Consider the following 13,262-nt stretch of genomic DNA (forward strand, 5'->3'; position numbering starts at 1 on the left):
GAGCTCCCCAAATTGTAACTACGAAAAGAAGAGAACCTATGACTTCTGTATGGAGAATCTGTGTGTTCTGTGTCAGTTGCGGGGGGGGGGGGACGACATAATGGGGCTCTGAAATAAAGCCCTCTTTGGACATAATGAAGAGATCATGTATGAAAAGTCAAAGGTTACCTAGAAAGTGGTGTGAAAGCAAAATACTCTGAGAGATGTTCGTTGTGTTTTTTTTTTTTATTAGAGAAGTTGTACGTTGAATTTCAGCCTTCGTGGTATCACGATTTTCTCTGTCCTCCTCAGAAGAACACACAGAATCAAATTTTACAGCCATATACAACAATTAAGTTGGCATTTCGAATCCTAAAATCAGGAATCTGACTTATTCTAGGCTACCCGGTCTCGGTGCCCTCCCCTGGGCTTGGGCAGATGACTTGATCCCAGTGTTCCACTCTTTGTACCACCTGCAAACGCAACTACGGCAGGCGAAAAGACCATGCAGATTAACACAGTAGCAAATCGTTTGGATATTTAACAGACATAAAAAGATTATCTCCTGATATGAAAGTCTGAAAATCTGCATAAATATTTTTGTGTAAAATTAAATTAGTTATGTATTTTTCCAAACTAGAACTTGAAGTATCAAGAATGCCCACATAATTCATATACACATATATATAGACTTTTTTTTTCATTATGCTAAAAGTCTTGATAGTCAAATAATATTCTGTGCCATACATTTACTTAACCAGTATTTATTTGGTGTTAGGTTAACTGTGTCTGAATAGATTAGTCATAAGTGGTGCTTGTGCATCATGCAAGACATTAGGTCTATGATCCCTGTTTACTAGTCTTGTCGTGTGGTAATGTTCAGATGACTCTGCGCTATAACCTTGAGAATTAATAAGGAGTATAAATATTTTGTACATAGTCACATTTACAAACAGTTGCTAACAACAACTTCACAATCCTTATAGTGTGTAGTGAATTGTAGTATGTGGAATCTGCAGAAGCAATTCCTACAAAGCGGAGTCAGCTGTAAACTTTCTGAGACGAGCCTGCGGAGTCCCCCCTAGAGCACTGGTGAGCTTGGCACAGGTACACTCTTCCGTGTCTCTATTGTTCTAACAATTTCTGCAACATTTACAGGAAATTAGCATCTTATGGCATGATAAAGACATGGCACTTACTGATGAGGTAACTTAGGTGTAGAAAATTCTGCGAAGTGATTTGTAGAGCAGACCACCACTTCTACTAAGGTACTGTAGACAGAGCTGCTTCTTCTAGTGCATGCGCTGACTAGTAAATTACTAATGCACTATTTTTTTTTTTTTTGCAGCAACAGCAGCAGCTCAAACATGTCCTAATGCACCACAAAGCAGAGTTGTTATCATCAAGTCCCCTGACTTGGGAGTCTGTCTCATAGCAAACATGTTTAAGCTGTGAGTCATGGGTCAACTCTGCCTGGCAGGGACAGGGGGATATCTTTTGTGGAGGTGGATACATAGCTACTTTGGGTTGGCCAAAGAAACTCAATACTCAAATTGTTAAATAGAAGAACGTTTGGTCATTCCCAGCCTGTGTGGTCTCAGGTAACACCGTGTCTATACGTAAAAGAAACACAAGAGAAAACAGCCTTTTGTCCGTGGAGTCTGTGTTCCGAAGCTGCGCATGATCTCCTGATGGCCCATGGTTTGCCAGCTTCAGTTTGCGCTCTGCAGCCTCATACCACTGTTGCTGGTCTGCGGTCCATCTCGGCTTCCAATTTCACCATCTGCTGCATCTCCTTCGCCTACAACACCAGAAACATGGCCTTACACGTGGAAGCTCCCTCCTGCAGGTACCCACTGGCTCTAGTTTCTCTTCCCGCTGATCCTGTCCTTGTTACGTAATGTGCCAAGCAGACTGACAGCTATGGAACTTCTTGGGGGGGGGGGTATTCTCAGAAATGCAGAATCTTGGAATTTGCTTAAGGTCCACAGAATCTGAATCTGTATTTCAACAAGATCTTCCAGGAAACTTTAATGTACATGAGAAGTCTGAGCAAATCTGCCCTACAGATTTCTGGGAAAATCACATGAGAAGAAGTTGAGCCAGACACTTGGATAATGCCAAATCAAACTGCTGGACATGGTGTCGTGCACTGCTGTGACATTGTTTGGATAACTCTTATCATTTTCAGAATGGCATTGTTTTTGTACAACTAATTTCTCAAACAGCCTGAAGTTTAATTGAAATTAGTTACTTAAGAGTTTGCTGTGGGGTTAGGCAAGGTATGTGCATATACGTCACACAGTCCTTCCCCCCTAAAAAAAAGAGTCCTATAAGTAGAACATTACTAGAACATTTAGGACCCCAGAAGTCTTTCCATGCAAACTCTGGGCTCTTATATCTCTGAAGTAATGTACTTTTTATTGACTGGCAGGATATAAGCCAGGATGAATTTAATATCATGAAATTATGACAGTCACTGAAGCAACCAGCTTACTCAAGAGGGGCTATGGGAGCAGGTTCCGTTGACAGGTGATTACTTGAGAACACGGGGAGCACGGTCACGTGGTTCATTTCAACTTTGACTTTCTAACCAAAAGCCTAGATGCCCAACCCACATGTTGGCACTTTTTGGATGTGTAAGAAAGGACCGCACCTCTGCCTTTCTCAGAGATATACCACTAAATCAAAGGATAGGGAAGAATGGAAACATAAAAAAATCTATAGAGATGTATTTTGAAAGGAAGATATTGAACTGCCCTATGTTACAGTCCTTGTCTGCTTAGATAGTCCAGCTAAACGGAGGGTCAGAGGGAGGGGGTGGGCCAATTCTAGATCATACTAGAAGTGTCTACGTCTCCCAAATGAAGTCCCATAAGTAAAGTCAGTTTAGCTCATAGACAACGCAGTGCTTTTCTTATTATGTTAACATACGGCTTTCAGTTTCACTTTAGTGAGGGCAGATAAAATACTGCTGAAGAATTTTAGGTCTGTGTAAATTTGGGGCTAATGACTCCCTTTACCCATATAATTTTCAATGCCTGACATATAGTATTATTCACAGGAAAATGAAGAAATGGAGAAAATATACACACATGAAATAATGACACAAACAGTATTCATAAGAGATGGCAGTGAAACATCATCAGCACTGGAAATTAAATGACTTGATGTTCAGTAAACAGTAATAAAAGATTCCCTACATTTGGCCCCTTTGCATCTAAGGATTCTACTGAACATAATATAAAATGCATAATTATATGCCATTAAAAGATAATCTTGAGCACTAAATCCTTGCATGAGCGGGGTGACCATTCATTTCTATTGCCTGGCACAGCTTAGCAAATGTCTGGCTATTATGAACAGGCATCTTCCTCAAAAATTATTTTGTTTCCACTTCAAATAGTCAATTATATGGTTACCTTATAAGGGGTAACTAGTAATAGGCAGACAAGACTTAACAGCAAACATGTCAAAAAATAAAATAAAAACCATTGTATTATAACATTTCTGCACATAGACCACAATACTGCATTATTGAAAAGCACCTACAGACATGATATAAAATTAATGTTCTTACGTCTGGGTTGCCTTCATAATCACAACCCGATTCCCAGATTTAGAACTGGAAATGCTGGCTAAAACACCACCACAAACAAATGTGACAGCATTTCAGGTTAAGTAGTATGAGAGGGTTTCAAGCATGAAACAGCCAGGGTTTTCCTTCTAAACCCTTAAGGTATCAGTTAGTTATGACCAGATGGGAGCCATAAATGGAGATCAAGCCAAGAACAGCCAGAAGGAAAGCAAGGGCTTGCTTATCATCAAAATTTCAGTCCTACCTTGCGTTTGGGATACTGCGTGACAGGATTTCAAAAGCTGTTTGTACAAAAATAGTAATGTCAAAATTGAGTCATACATAGAAAACAAAGAAAATAAATGAATACTGAAGTGATTTTGAGAAATGAATGCAAAACCATATACAGAAAAGCAAAAACGCTAAGAGTAAAACATGTATACTCCCATCAGCAACAACTTCCCCCAAGCTGAGCTCAACAAAGGAATAAAAAGTAACAAAACAAACAAACAACCAATGCCTCCTAGCCCGATGTGTGCCCCTTTCCAATGAGGGGGCAGGGGATCTGAGCTTTTAACTGAGCCCTTTCTTTCACTTTATTGAATGATAGGATTGATGACAGATTTTTAAAACTTGAATGTGACAGTAATGGAACTGTTAAATGTCTGAAATGGTACATGTCAAGACAGATGAAACACTGTGTGGTTGGAGGACTATGGAAAGAAACTAATTCACAAGATTAATATATAAATATAAATATAAATATAAATATAAACATATGTCCTGGCCTCATGGTCTAAGTGAGCAACTGGTTGAGAAAGGAAGCAAGCTAAAAAGTGTTTTACAAAAGACACAGGATCCAGAATCAAGACCAAATTGTGTGTGACCCCTTTAGCTGTTTCTCCCAATGCGTTTGACAGTGACCTAGTTAGTTACATAGATCCACCAGGCTTTGTTTTTGGTGTTGATAGGGCATGACTAGGAAAAAACTACAAGAGGAAAATGTGAGAAACCACAAAAAGCAGTACTATATGGAGGTTTAAATTAAGTCATCTTCGGTCTACACACAAGGAAGAAATCCGAGGCTTAACAACTGCTTTAGAGGTTTGGGACTGTGTGAAGATGGAGCAATATGTACTGGGCTATGAATGGAGCTCTGCTACAAGTCACCAGCCTTTGCACTTACACAAGTGGGGTCCCTGTACCCCCGTGCACCTTATCCAGGAGGGTGTTGTAACAGAGGGACTGGGAGTCCAACGCTTCTTGACCTCCATGTTGAAAGATACACTACAAAAACCTAGTGTGGAATTTGCTTAGGGAACAAATGACAATTGCAAATTGAAGCTTAATGTAGAAATACAATTCCCCATTTGCTGGAAGTTTCTATTTAATGGTGAATGTCTTTTCCTTGAATATCATTATGTTTTTACATCTGAATATTTTTTCATGTTCAGTGCTTTCTGAAGTTTCTGTGACTCAAAAATCTCAGTTGTGGGTGGTAGATGCTACTTATGACATATTAATAGGAATTACATAAATTTTAAGAAAAAAAAGCCAGCATCTTTTCACATGATCCAATCAATACAACTACCAGCCACCGAGTATTTTAACCCAGCTCCTCTGATGTGGTTTGAATTTGCCATGAACTAGTATAATGCTCAGAGTGAATTCTTTATTGTGCTTTCAAAGTAGCAACACCTGAAAACCGTCTGCTCTGGCCCTGATCTACACCACTATGTAGCGATGAGCAATTTTTAGCACATTTACATTCTTTAGTCAAACGTGTTGCTAAGCAACACAATAATTTCTAAATAGTTTCTTAATTTAGGTAGGTAAAAGCTAAGCATGCCTTGCCTTTTATCAGGCCCTTCTTTTAAGAGACCTCCAAGGCCTCTCGTGCGCTCTCATTCTCTGCTTCTCTTAACCCACCAAAGTGAGCCCTGAAGCTTTGGAGTTCGTGGTGGCTTTACCCTTTCTCACAGTCTCCTTCAGGACTTGCCTTAGGGACACATTCTTTCAGGACAGAAAACATAAATTGCATAATGTGCACCAGAAAAGGATGTATTTATGAGTTGGCCGAATCAAGTGGAGTGCTGGGACCAAACATGTGTACTGTCTCTCTTAGGGGATCAGGGCGGGATTCGTGGCTAGAATTGATGAGCCGAAAAGGAAGTGAAGAACTTAACTCTGTCCAACAGAGAGTCAGACTTGAAACAAAAAGCTGGGCTTGCTACCTAAGCTACAGCACAAAAATGATTCTCTGGTTCCGTGTTTCTTTCTAAAGGGCCTCTTAATGTTATTCCTCCCGAGGCATTCTTCAGGGTGAGCTATTTACTCTGAAATAGAGAAATCTTACATAGGATTACTTTCTAGAGGGGAAGAAATGGAAAAGGAAAATGCAGGATGATTATTTCCCCAAAAGCTCTTTACAGCTTTTAAACGGTGTAAACTATCAACAAAGTATGATGTCCAAAGCAAGAGTGAAATGGAACCAAGTGAGACGGAAATGCTTACTTTGCTGGGACCTACAGCCCTGCGAGCTAGAGGGTGAAAGGGAGGTGGCTGGGCTGAGCCTCCTATGGGACGGAGCCTGCTACACTACACTTCAGGTCCTTCATGGAGACAGACTTGTCCTGGTGCTGGTAGCTGACTAGGTGGAGTTTGGATAACTATCCCGGGTGCACTTGCGCCTCTGTATTTAGTGGTTTCCTTTTTTTGAGGAACCAACAAGCAAGCAAGCAAACAAAACCAGTGAAAAGACGCTGAGCTCTCTTTGTCGGGTTGCTTGTTGAGTTGTGAAGCCAAGAATTTAGATTCCACTGTGAGGCCCTGGGAAGAATTTACAAGTTCACTCTTTATAGATTGACATCAACATAGATGGTTCTTCTCCTCTGCTTTTAATACACTAACGCCTACAGGCTGCAAGCTGCTGAGCTCTAAACACAAATGAGGAAGTAATTTGTAGCCTGTTTGCTCATACCCTCCCTCTTAGTACCGTCACCTCTAGAACCCATCGCTTTCATAGATCCAAAGGACAATTATTCACTCCTAACCCGCCATGGCAACTGTCCTCTCACACTTCACAAGCGGCATTTCTGTTCTCTTTGGATGAAAAGCGGGAAGTACGGAATGCACCTGGCAAGTCTCTCCCTTCCACTGTGCTCCCTGGCCCCAGGCCTTCCCAGAGAGTTCCTGTGGTCCATGGCACTGCATCCCTGAGCTGCCAGCTGCCCATGTCTTTTATGTACCCCAGGTGAAATACCTGCTCATTCTGTTTCTCTAGGAATTCCAGGTGTTCCAGTTGGACCTTTTTCAATTGATCCATTTCTTTTGACTGCTTCATCGCCAGCTGGGGAAAAAATATGATCAATTTCATGTCGTATCAAAATTATAAATGATGGTTTCTTACATTTATAATTTAACTGAGGGTGATCCTACTTTTCAAAAAGGAATGAAAAAGACCCTGGAAACTGGTAAAAGATTAAATTCATAGTATGTATTGGGCAGATCTTTCCTTCCCAAATTTTAGAAAATGGTTAAGCATGACAGGAAGGTGGTTTTGTCACCTAGGTAAAATGCTGCCAGATAATTTCCATAATGATTTTAGTAAGATATTGCTTTGGCTTTCGGGGAAGGGGAAAGTTGGAATATTTAATGTACAGAAAAAAAAAAAAAGAAATTAAGCAAAGCGGATTGAAATGCTCAGATGCAAACCCAAGCTCTTGGTCACAGAATTTTTATTTTCCCAAAGAGGCATGCCAAGAAAAGCATGGAATACTTACTCTCTTTCTCTCTTCTAGAAACTTTTTAGTGTTGCTGCTGTTCAGCTCCCTGACTCGCCTAAAAGCAACGGAGACAGATAACAGTACAACGCCATGTGGGATTCAATTGTATCCGTAAGAACCAGTCTCCCCTTGCTCCATTTTCTGGATAACTGCTTCCTTTCCCCTTAATTTTTATTGTAGCATTTCCCGAAAACACAACATAGAAAAATATAAAAGGCAACTGTGTGAACAGCGTTCAGACTAACCAATACTAATGTTTCTTTATGCTTTCCTACTTTTAATGTTTATTTGTTTTAGCCATGTGATTGTGTGTCTGGCTATGTGAGTTTCTTTGCACCATGAACGTGCAGGAACACTCTGAGGGCGGAAGGTGATGGACCCTCTGGTCCTGGAGATACGGGCAGTTGCGAACTGCCCAGTGGGTGCTGCGAAGCGAACTGAGGTCCTGCAAGGACAGTCAGTGCCCTTAACTACAGAGCCATCTGTTCAGTCCCTGCTCTCCTATTTTTAAAGAAAAGAGAATGTTACGTATACAATTTAAGCTGCTTCGGCACTCCTTCAGATTCTATTTTCCCCCTTTCCTCTCCTGGGAGGAAGTCCTGGGGGTGGCAAAGGCTTACTTAGCCATACCTTAATTTTTCTTTTTAAACTACCAATGGATGTGTCCATGTGAAATACATCTAAGTGTTGTAAAAGGACATAAAGTCTATCAAAGATTGATTGCTGTGCTCCCCCACCCAGAGTCTGATTCGGAGGGGATAAGTGAGCCTGGCACATTTCTAATGAGATCCCACATAGCACTGATATTGCTGGGATGTGAGCATCATTTATGTGTTTTCAGGACTTTGGCTATTTTGGGAATATTTCCTTCAGAAACCCAAGCTTCCAGAGTTGCTTGCTGGCAGGCTATGGACAACTTCATCTTCACTAGCCCATGGGTTCATCTTTAACCCTAATTTTCAGTTTTGTATTTCAGAGTGTAGGACTCTGTTTTTCCCATTCAGCTGCCCAAGTTTGACCAGCTAGGTACCGAGAAGTCCACACAATGGTTGATGTCTCATGTTGTTTTAACTGTGTCCCTGATTACAGGGAGCGAGGGTGTCGGGGGTGTTCTTCGTGACCACACAACATACAAATGGGCGAGCTCCTGTAATAATGATGGTTTCTTGGGCTTTTCCACTTGTGCTCACTTCATGTATTTTTCCTTCTCTCTTTTAAAATAGTATTTATTTCTTTTTTTATATTTTACATAGGTATACACTGTAAAGTTCCTGCTACCTTCCCCTTCCTCCAGCTTGTCCTGGGGCCCAGAACCAGTCAGTCTTCTTCCAGATTCTTGTCTTCTTTTGTTATTATTATCATTGTTAATAACCCCCAGAATGGATAAAGAATCTGGTAATTTATACAATAGAATACTACTCAGGTATTAAAAAGCAAGGAAAGCTTTCCTTGGGCTAGTGTCTCGATATAAGTGAGTATATACCATTTGTCTCATTTTGCTTCTGGATGAACTCACTCATGATAATTTCTAGTTCAATCCATTTGTCCACAAATTTCGGGAATTCCTTGTTTTTAATAGCTGAATAAGCTCTGGTACCCCATTTTTGACCATATCCCCTGGATGGGGAGACCTGGTAGCACTCAGAGGAAGGATAGCAGGCTACCAAGAAGAGACTTGATACCCTATGAGCATATACAGGGGAGCAGGTCTCCCTCAGTCACAGACATAGGGGGCGGGGGAGTAAGGGGGAAGCGGGAGGGAGGGAGGGAGGGAGGAATGGGAAGATACAAAGGATGGGGTAACAATTGAGATGTAATATGAATAAGTTCATAAAAAACACAAAACAAAACAAAACAAAAAAACCAAAGAAATCTTGAAATTTGCAGGCAAATGGATGGAACTAGAAATGATCATCCTCAGTGAGGTAACCCAGACCCAGAAAGACATGAATGATTTATACTCACTTATAAGCGGATATTAGCCACTTAATACAGAATAACCACACTACAATACACAGACCTAAAGAAGCTAACAATAACCAGGAAGACCTTAGGGAACATATTTAATTCTCATAGCATTAGCTATGAGACAATTAGCATAGACACCACAAGCAGATGCTGAGACTCACGGCCAAACTTTTGGGTGGAGCTCAGCGAGTCTTATGGCAGAGTTGGAAGTTTGGGTGATAGAAGGACCTGGAGGGGACCGGAGCTCCACAAGGAGACCAATGGAGTTAATAAATCCAGGCCGGGGTTGCGGGGTGGGAGTGGGGGCTGCAAAGACTGATGCATCAACCAAGGACCATGCATGGTGAGGACCTAGACCCTCTGCTCAGATGTAATCAGTAGGCATCACAGTCTCCCTGTGGGTCTCATAATATGGGGAGTAGGGGCTGCCTCTGACATAGTCTCTGGTGCCCTCTTGTTGATCAGTCCATCCATGGTGGGCAGCCTTGCCAGGCCACAGGAGGAGGATGCAGGCAGTCCAGATGAGACTTGATAGGCTAGGTTAGATGTCAGGGGAGCAGGGCTCCTCTTTCTGAGGACTAGGGGCGGGGGGGGGGGGGACAGGGTAGGAGGGAGGGAGGGCGGGACTGAGAGGAGATGAGGGAGGGAGCTACAATTGAGATGTAAAGTGAATACATTGAAAATTTAAAAAGTAAAAAAAAAATAATAATAATAATCCCCAGATCCAATTAGTGCTGATTGTATTCACTTGGATGTGGGGCTGGCCATGGGGACATGTGTGTCTTCCTAAGTAGTTCTCTATTCCGTGCCTACTCTCAGAGTTACCATTAGCACTGTAGTGGCCTTTAAAAATTATTTGCCTCTCTTTTCAGTTTTCATTACAAATATCAGTAGTTTGTGCTTCTTTTCTCCTCTTGATTATTCTTCACGGACAGTCTACTGAGTGGTTCATTTGCTGTTTGTTTTCATTCCATTTTAAAGATAAGCTATTATTTTCTTGATGCTTTCTCTTGCTTCTTCTTCTTTTTTTTCCCCCCCTACTTTAGTACTTTGTGCATTTTGGTACTTACTTTGACCGAGGATCGTAGGGTTCACACTGATTTCTATCTTTATATGCTCTTTGTTCTAATCATTAATTTCCACATATTTTAAGAAATACACATGCTTTTCATGTGAATGTTACTGTGGTTTATATCTATGTTATAAATATTGTATAATTTCTGTTCAAAAATTTTTCTCTGAACCAAAAATAGAACAGTGTTTCAGTTTCTATTGGTCTTGCTAAATCCTATGCTAAATCACTTATTTTAGTCCTCACCAGTATGATAAAACTGAAACCACAGCCATATACATAATATGCTCAGGCTAGCTCCAGAAATACAGTAAGAAATTGTATAGGAGTTATCTTGGAAAATGTCCTGATTTTGTACCTTTAAAAGTGAACAAGAGTTTGAGAGATGCTACAAGTAAATGTGTGGATGGCTAGTGTCCTGTCCTGAGCCTTCTTACTGGGAGGCACAGATGGAACTCCACAATGATTGGCCGCGAGAGAGAACTGACTCCTGCAATGGTCATCTGACCTCTACATGAGCACCTAGTATGATTGTGGGTGCTCCCATGCAACTTCCCTACCCCCAACACACTCACATAAAGTAAATAAATAAATACAATACAATATTGTCACTCATACCTCTCCCTAGTGAGCACTCACACTTACCTCTCCATAGTGAGCACTCCCACACTTCCTCTCCATAGTGAGCACTCACAGCTCTCCCTAGTGAGCACTCCCACTCTTACCTCTCCCTAGTGAGCACTCCCACACTTCCTCTCCATAGTGAGCACTCCAACACTTACCTCTCCCTAGTGAGCACTCACACCTCTCCCTAGTGAGCACTCACACTTACCTCTCCCTAGTGAGCACTCACACTTACCTCTCCCTAGTGAGCACTCCCACACTTACCTCTCCCTAGTAAGCACTCACACACTTACCCCTCCCCTAGTGAGCACTCCCACACTTATCTCTCCCTAGTGAGCAATCTCATACTTATCTCTCCTTAGTGAGCACTCACACATTTGTCTCTCCCTAGTGAGCACTTCCACACTTACCCCTCCCTAGTGAGCACACTCTCACACATGCCTTTCACTAGTGAGCACTCACACACTTACCTCTCCCTTTCGGCCTTGTTCTTGATAGATTTGTCTTGACTGATGGCTTTGCTATTTTCCATAGAAATCTTAGCCTGATGGGCTCGCATCTCCTTGCTCTCTCTATGAAGTAAAAATAATTAATGAAGAGGCATATGGTGAGGCCACAGCTGAAGTTAGTGAGTGCACAGCATGTGAATGCTTTTTGTGCCATACTCTTCTATGCCTTTATGATATATAACATGAAAAATAAGATGCGCAAACACACACTATGTAACAACAGGACTAGGCTCACTGGGACTGAGCTCATGGACTTGATTTGTACTTTGGCAAAAGGGGGAAGGAACCCCAGCTTGAGTGAATGGAGATGACTGAAGAAAGCAGTGCCACCTAGTGGAGAGATGTGCCATTGCTGGTGAACAGATGCAGTAGTTGCTTTTTAAAAAAGTACACAGATGTCCAGCTTTACCATGCACTGCCTGGGACCCAATGAGATGGAAGAGACAGGATGCTCTAACCTTCACAAGTGACCTTCCTACTGAACAACAGGCCATGGAAGTGAAAGGGACTATATAATTTCATTTAAATATAGGAAATAACAGACCTATATTTACAGATGATTACTAACAATGTAAGCGCTTAATGGGCATGTCTATCTTTGGATCACTCATGTGTACAATAAAGACATATGGAATACTAAAATGGAATCAATTACAAACAGTTTTTAATATAGTGATCCCCTTAGGTCTTTGCCCCGAATGAGCAGACAAGGAGGTTGGTTGCCTAAGTCCACTGCTTTACATCATGTCAAGAGCGGTGGACAATGTTGAAATGGAGTTTTAGTCAGCCACCTTACAACTGCCTCTCCATCAGGTCAGTGAGAGAAACCCTGGACCCAAGGCAATTACTCTGAAGAGTTTTCCATAGCTTGCAAGGAAAGTGACCCTTCCTGCCACTGACTCCTCCTTCCTGTCCTTCCCTCAAGGACACTGACCAATGACCACATGATGGCAACAAGCATTCCATAAGCAAGAACAGTTACAAAGGAAAAAGGAAACGATCTGACATGCGGTGTGAAAAAGGTCCAAATACTGCTGTTACTCCAAGAGGTGCTCTTAGCACAGACTTAATTTTAAAGACAAACTAGCAGCTGGACTTGTGCTTTTTTAAAAAATGACTTTCTAAGCAATGAAAAATTTACATTATTTCTTTTAGAAAAAATATAACTTTGAGGCGGATAATTTTTCTTTACATGGTTACAAAAGTTATGATTAGAACGTGCCTCATAAGCTAACATATTTTGGAATAAAGGGAGGTGCCTACAAGCTGACATTGTAGCAGTGCTCAAAGGCAGGCTGGGATGCTGCATAGACTTACTACATAACACATATCCAATGAAAAGCACTCCTGAGGGAAACAGACAGATGACCTCTAACCCTGGAGAGGCAGACCAAGGGCTCAGAACTTCCCAATGTGCAGGACACTTCTTGACAGAACCAGACCATGTCAGATGTCACTCGGTTGCCTCACGCAAGAGCTGGGATCTCCGGGAAACCATGTTACTTTCTCATGGCAGGGTGTTTCACCAAAAGTAAGGATGTGAATTTTCATATACAACCATATAACTTGTGTGGCTGCATTTTAAAAATGATCATCTTGCTTTATTGGGATGGAGTTTCTGGTGTTGTAGTGTTCCATGTATATCAGCATACCCCTACTGTAGCACTTAATGGGGAGCAAGCAAGCTGCAAGCAAACTGGCATGAAAAGATGCAGCCGGCAGATCTGCTCTGCCCGAGGAGAACTCCA

The 13,262-nt window shown here is 41.6% G+C and overlaps 1 protein-coding gene across 13 annotated transcripts in view; it reads right to left on the reverse strand.

Moving 5' to 3' along the window:
- Window positions 1-210: 210 nt before the first annotated feature.
- The window catches only part of PLCB4 (phospholipase C beta 4), a 370,866-nt gene continuing 357,814 nt past the window's right edge, over window positions 211-13,262 (reverse strand). For 10 of the 13 annotated variants that reach the window (XM_084776848.1, XM_084776843.1, XM_084776853.1 and 7 more), the window contains 5 exons: window positions 11,476-11,577; window positions 7,339-7,396; window positions 6,819-6,905; window positions 3,822-3,858; window positions 211-1,780 (listed from right to left, as the gene is read on the reverse strand). In XM_084776848.1, the coding sequence (XP_084632974.1) occupies window positions 1,692-1,780; window positions 3,822-3,858; window positions 6,819-6,905; window positions 7,339-7,396; window positions 11,476-11,577 (373 nt within the window). In that variant the 3' untranslated portion in view covers window positions 211-1,691. The remainder of the gene's footprint in view (window positions 1,781-3,821; window positions 3,859-6,818; window positions 6,906-7,338; window positions 7,397-11,475; window positions 11,578-13,262) is intronic. The other 3 variants (XM_084776846.1, XM_084776845.1, XM_084776844.1) reach the window with 1 other exon arrangement.

This window comes from Acomys minous (genome assembly GCF_964271855.1).
Source record: "Acomys minous genome assembly, chromosome: 3".
Taxonomy (NCBI): Eukaryota; Metazoa; Chordata; class Mammalia; order Rodentia; family Muridae; genus Acomys; species Acomys minous.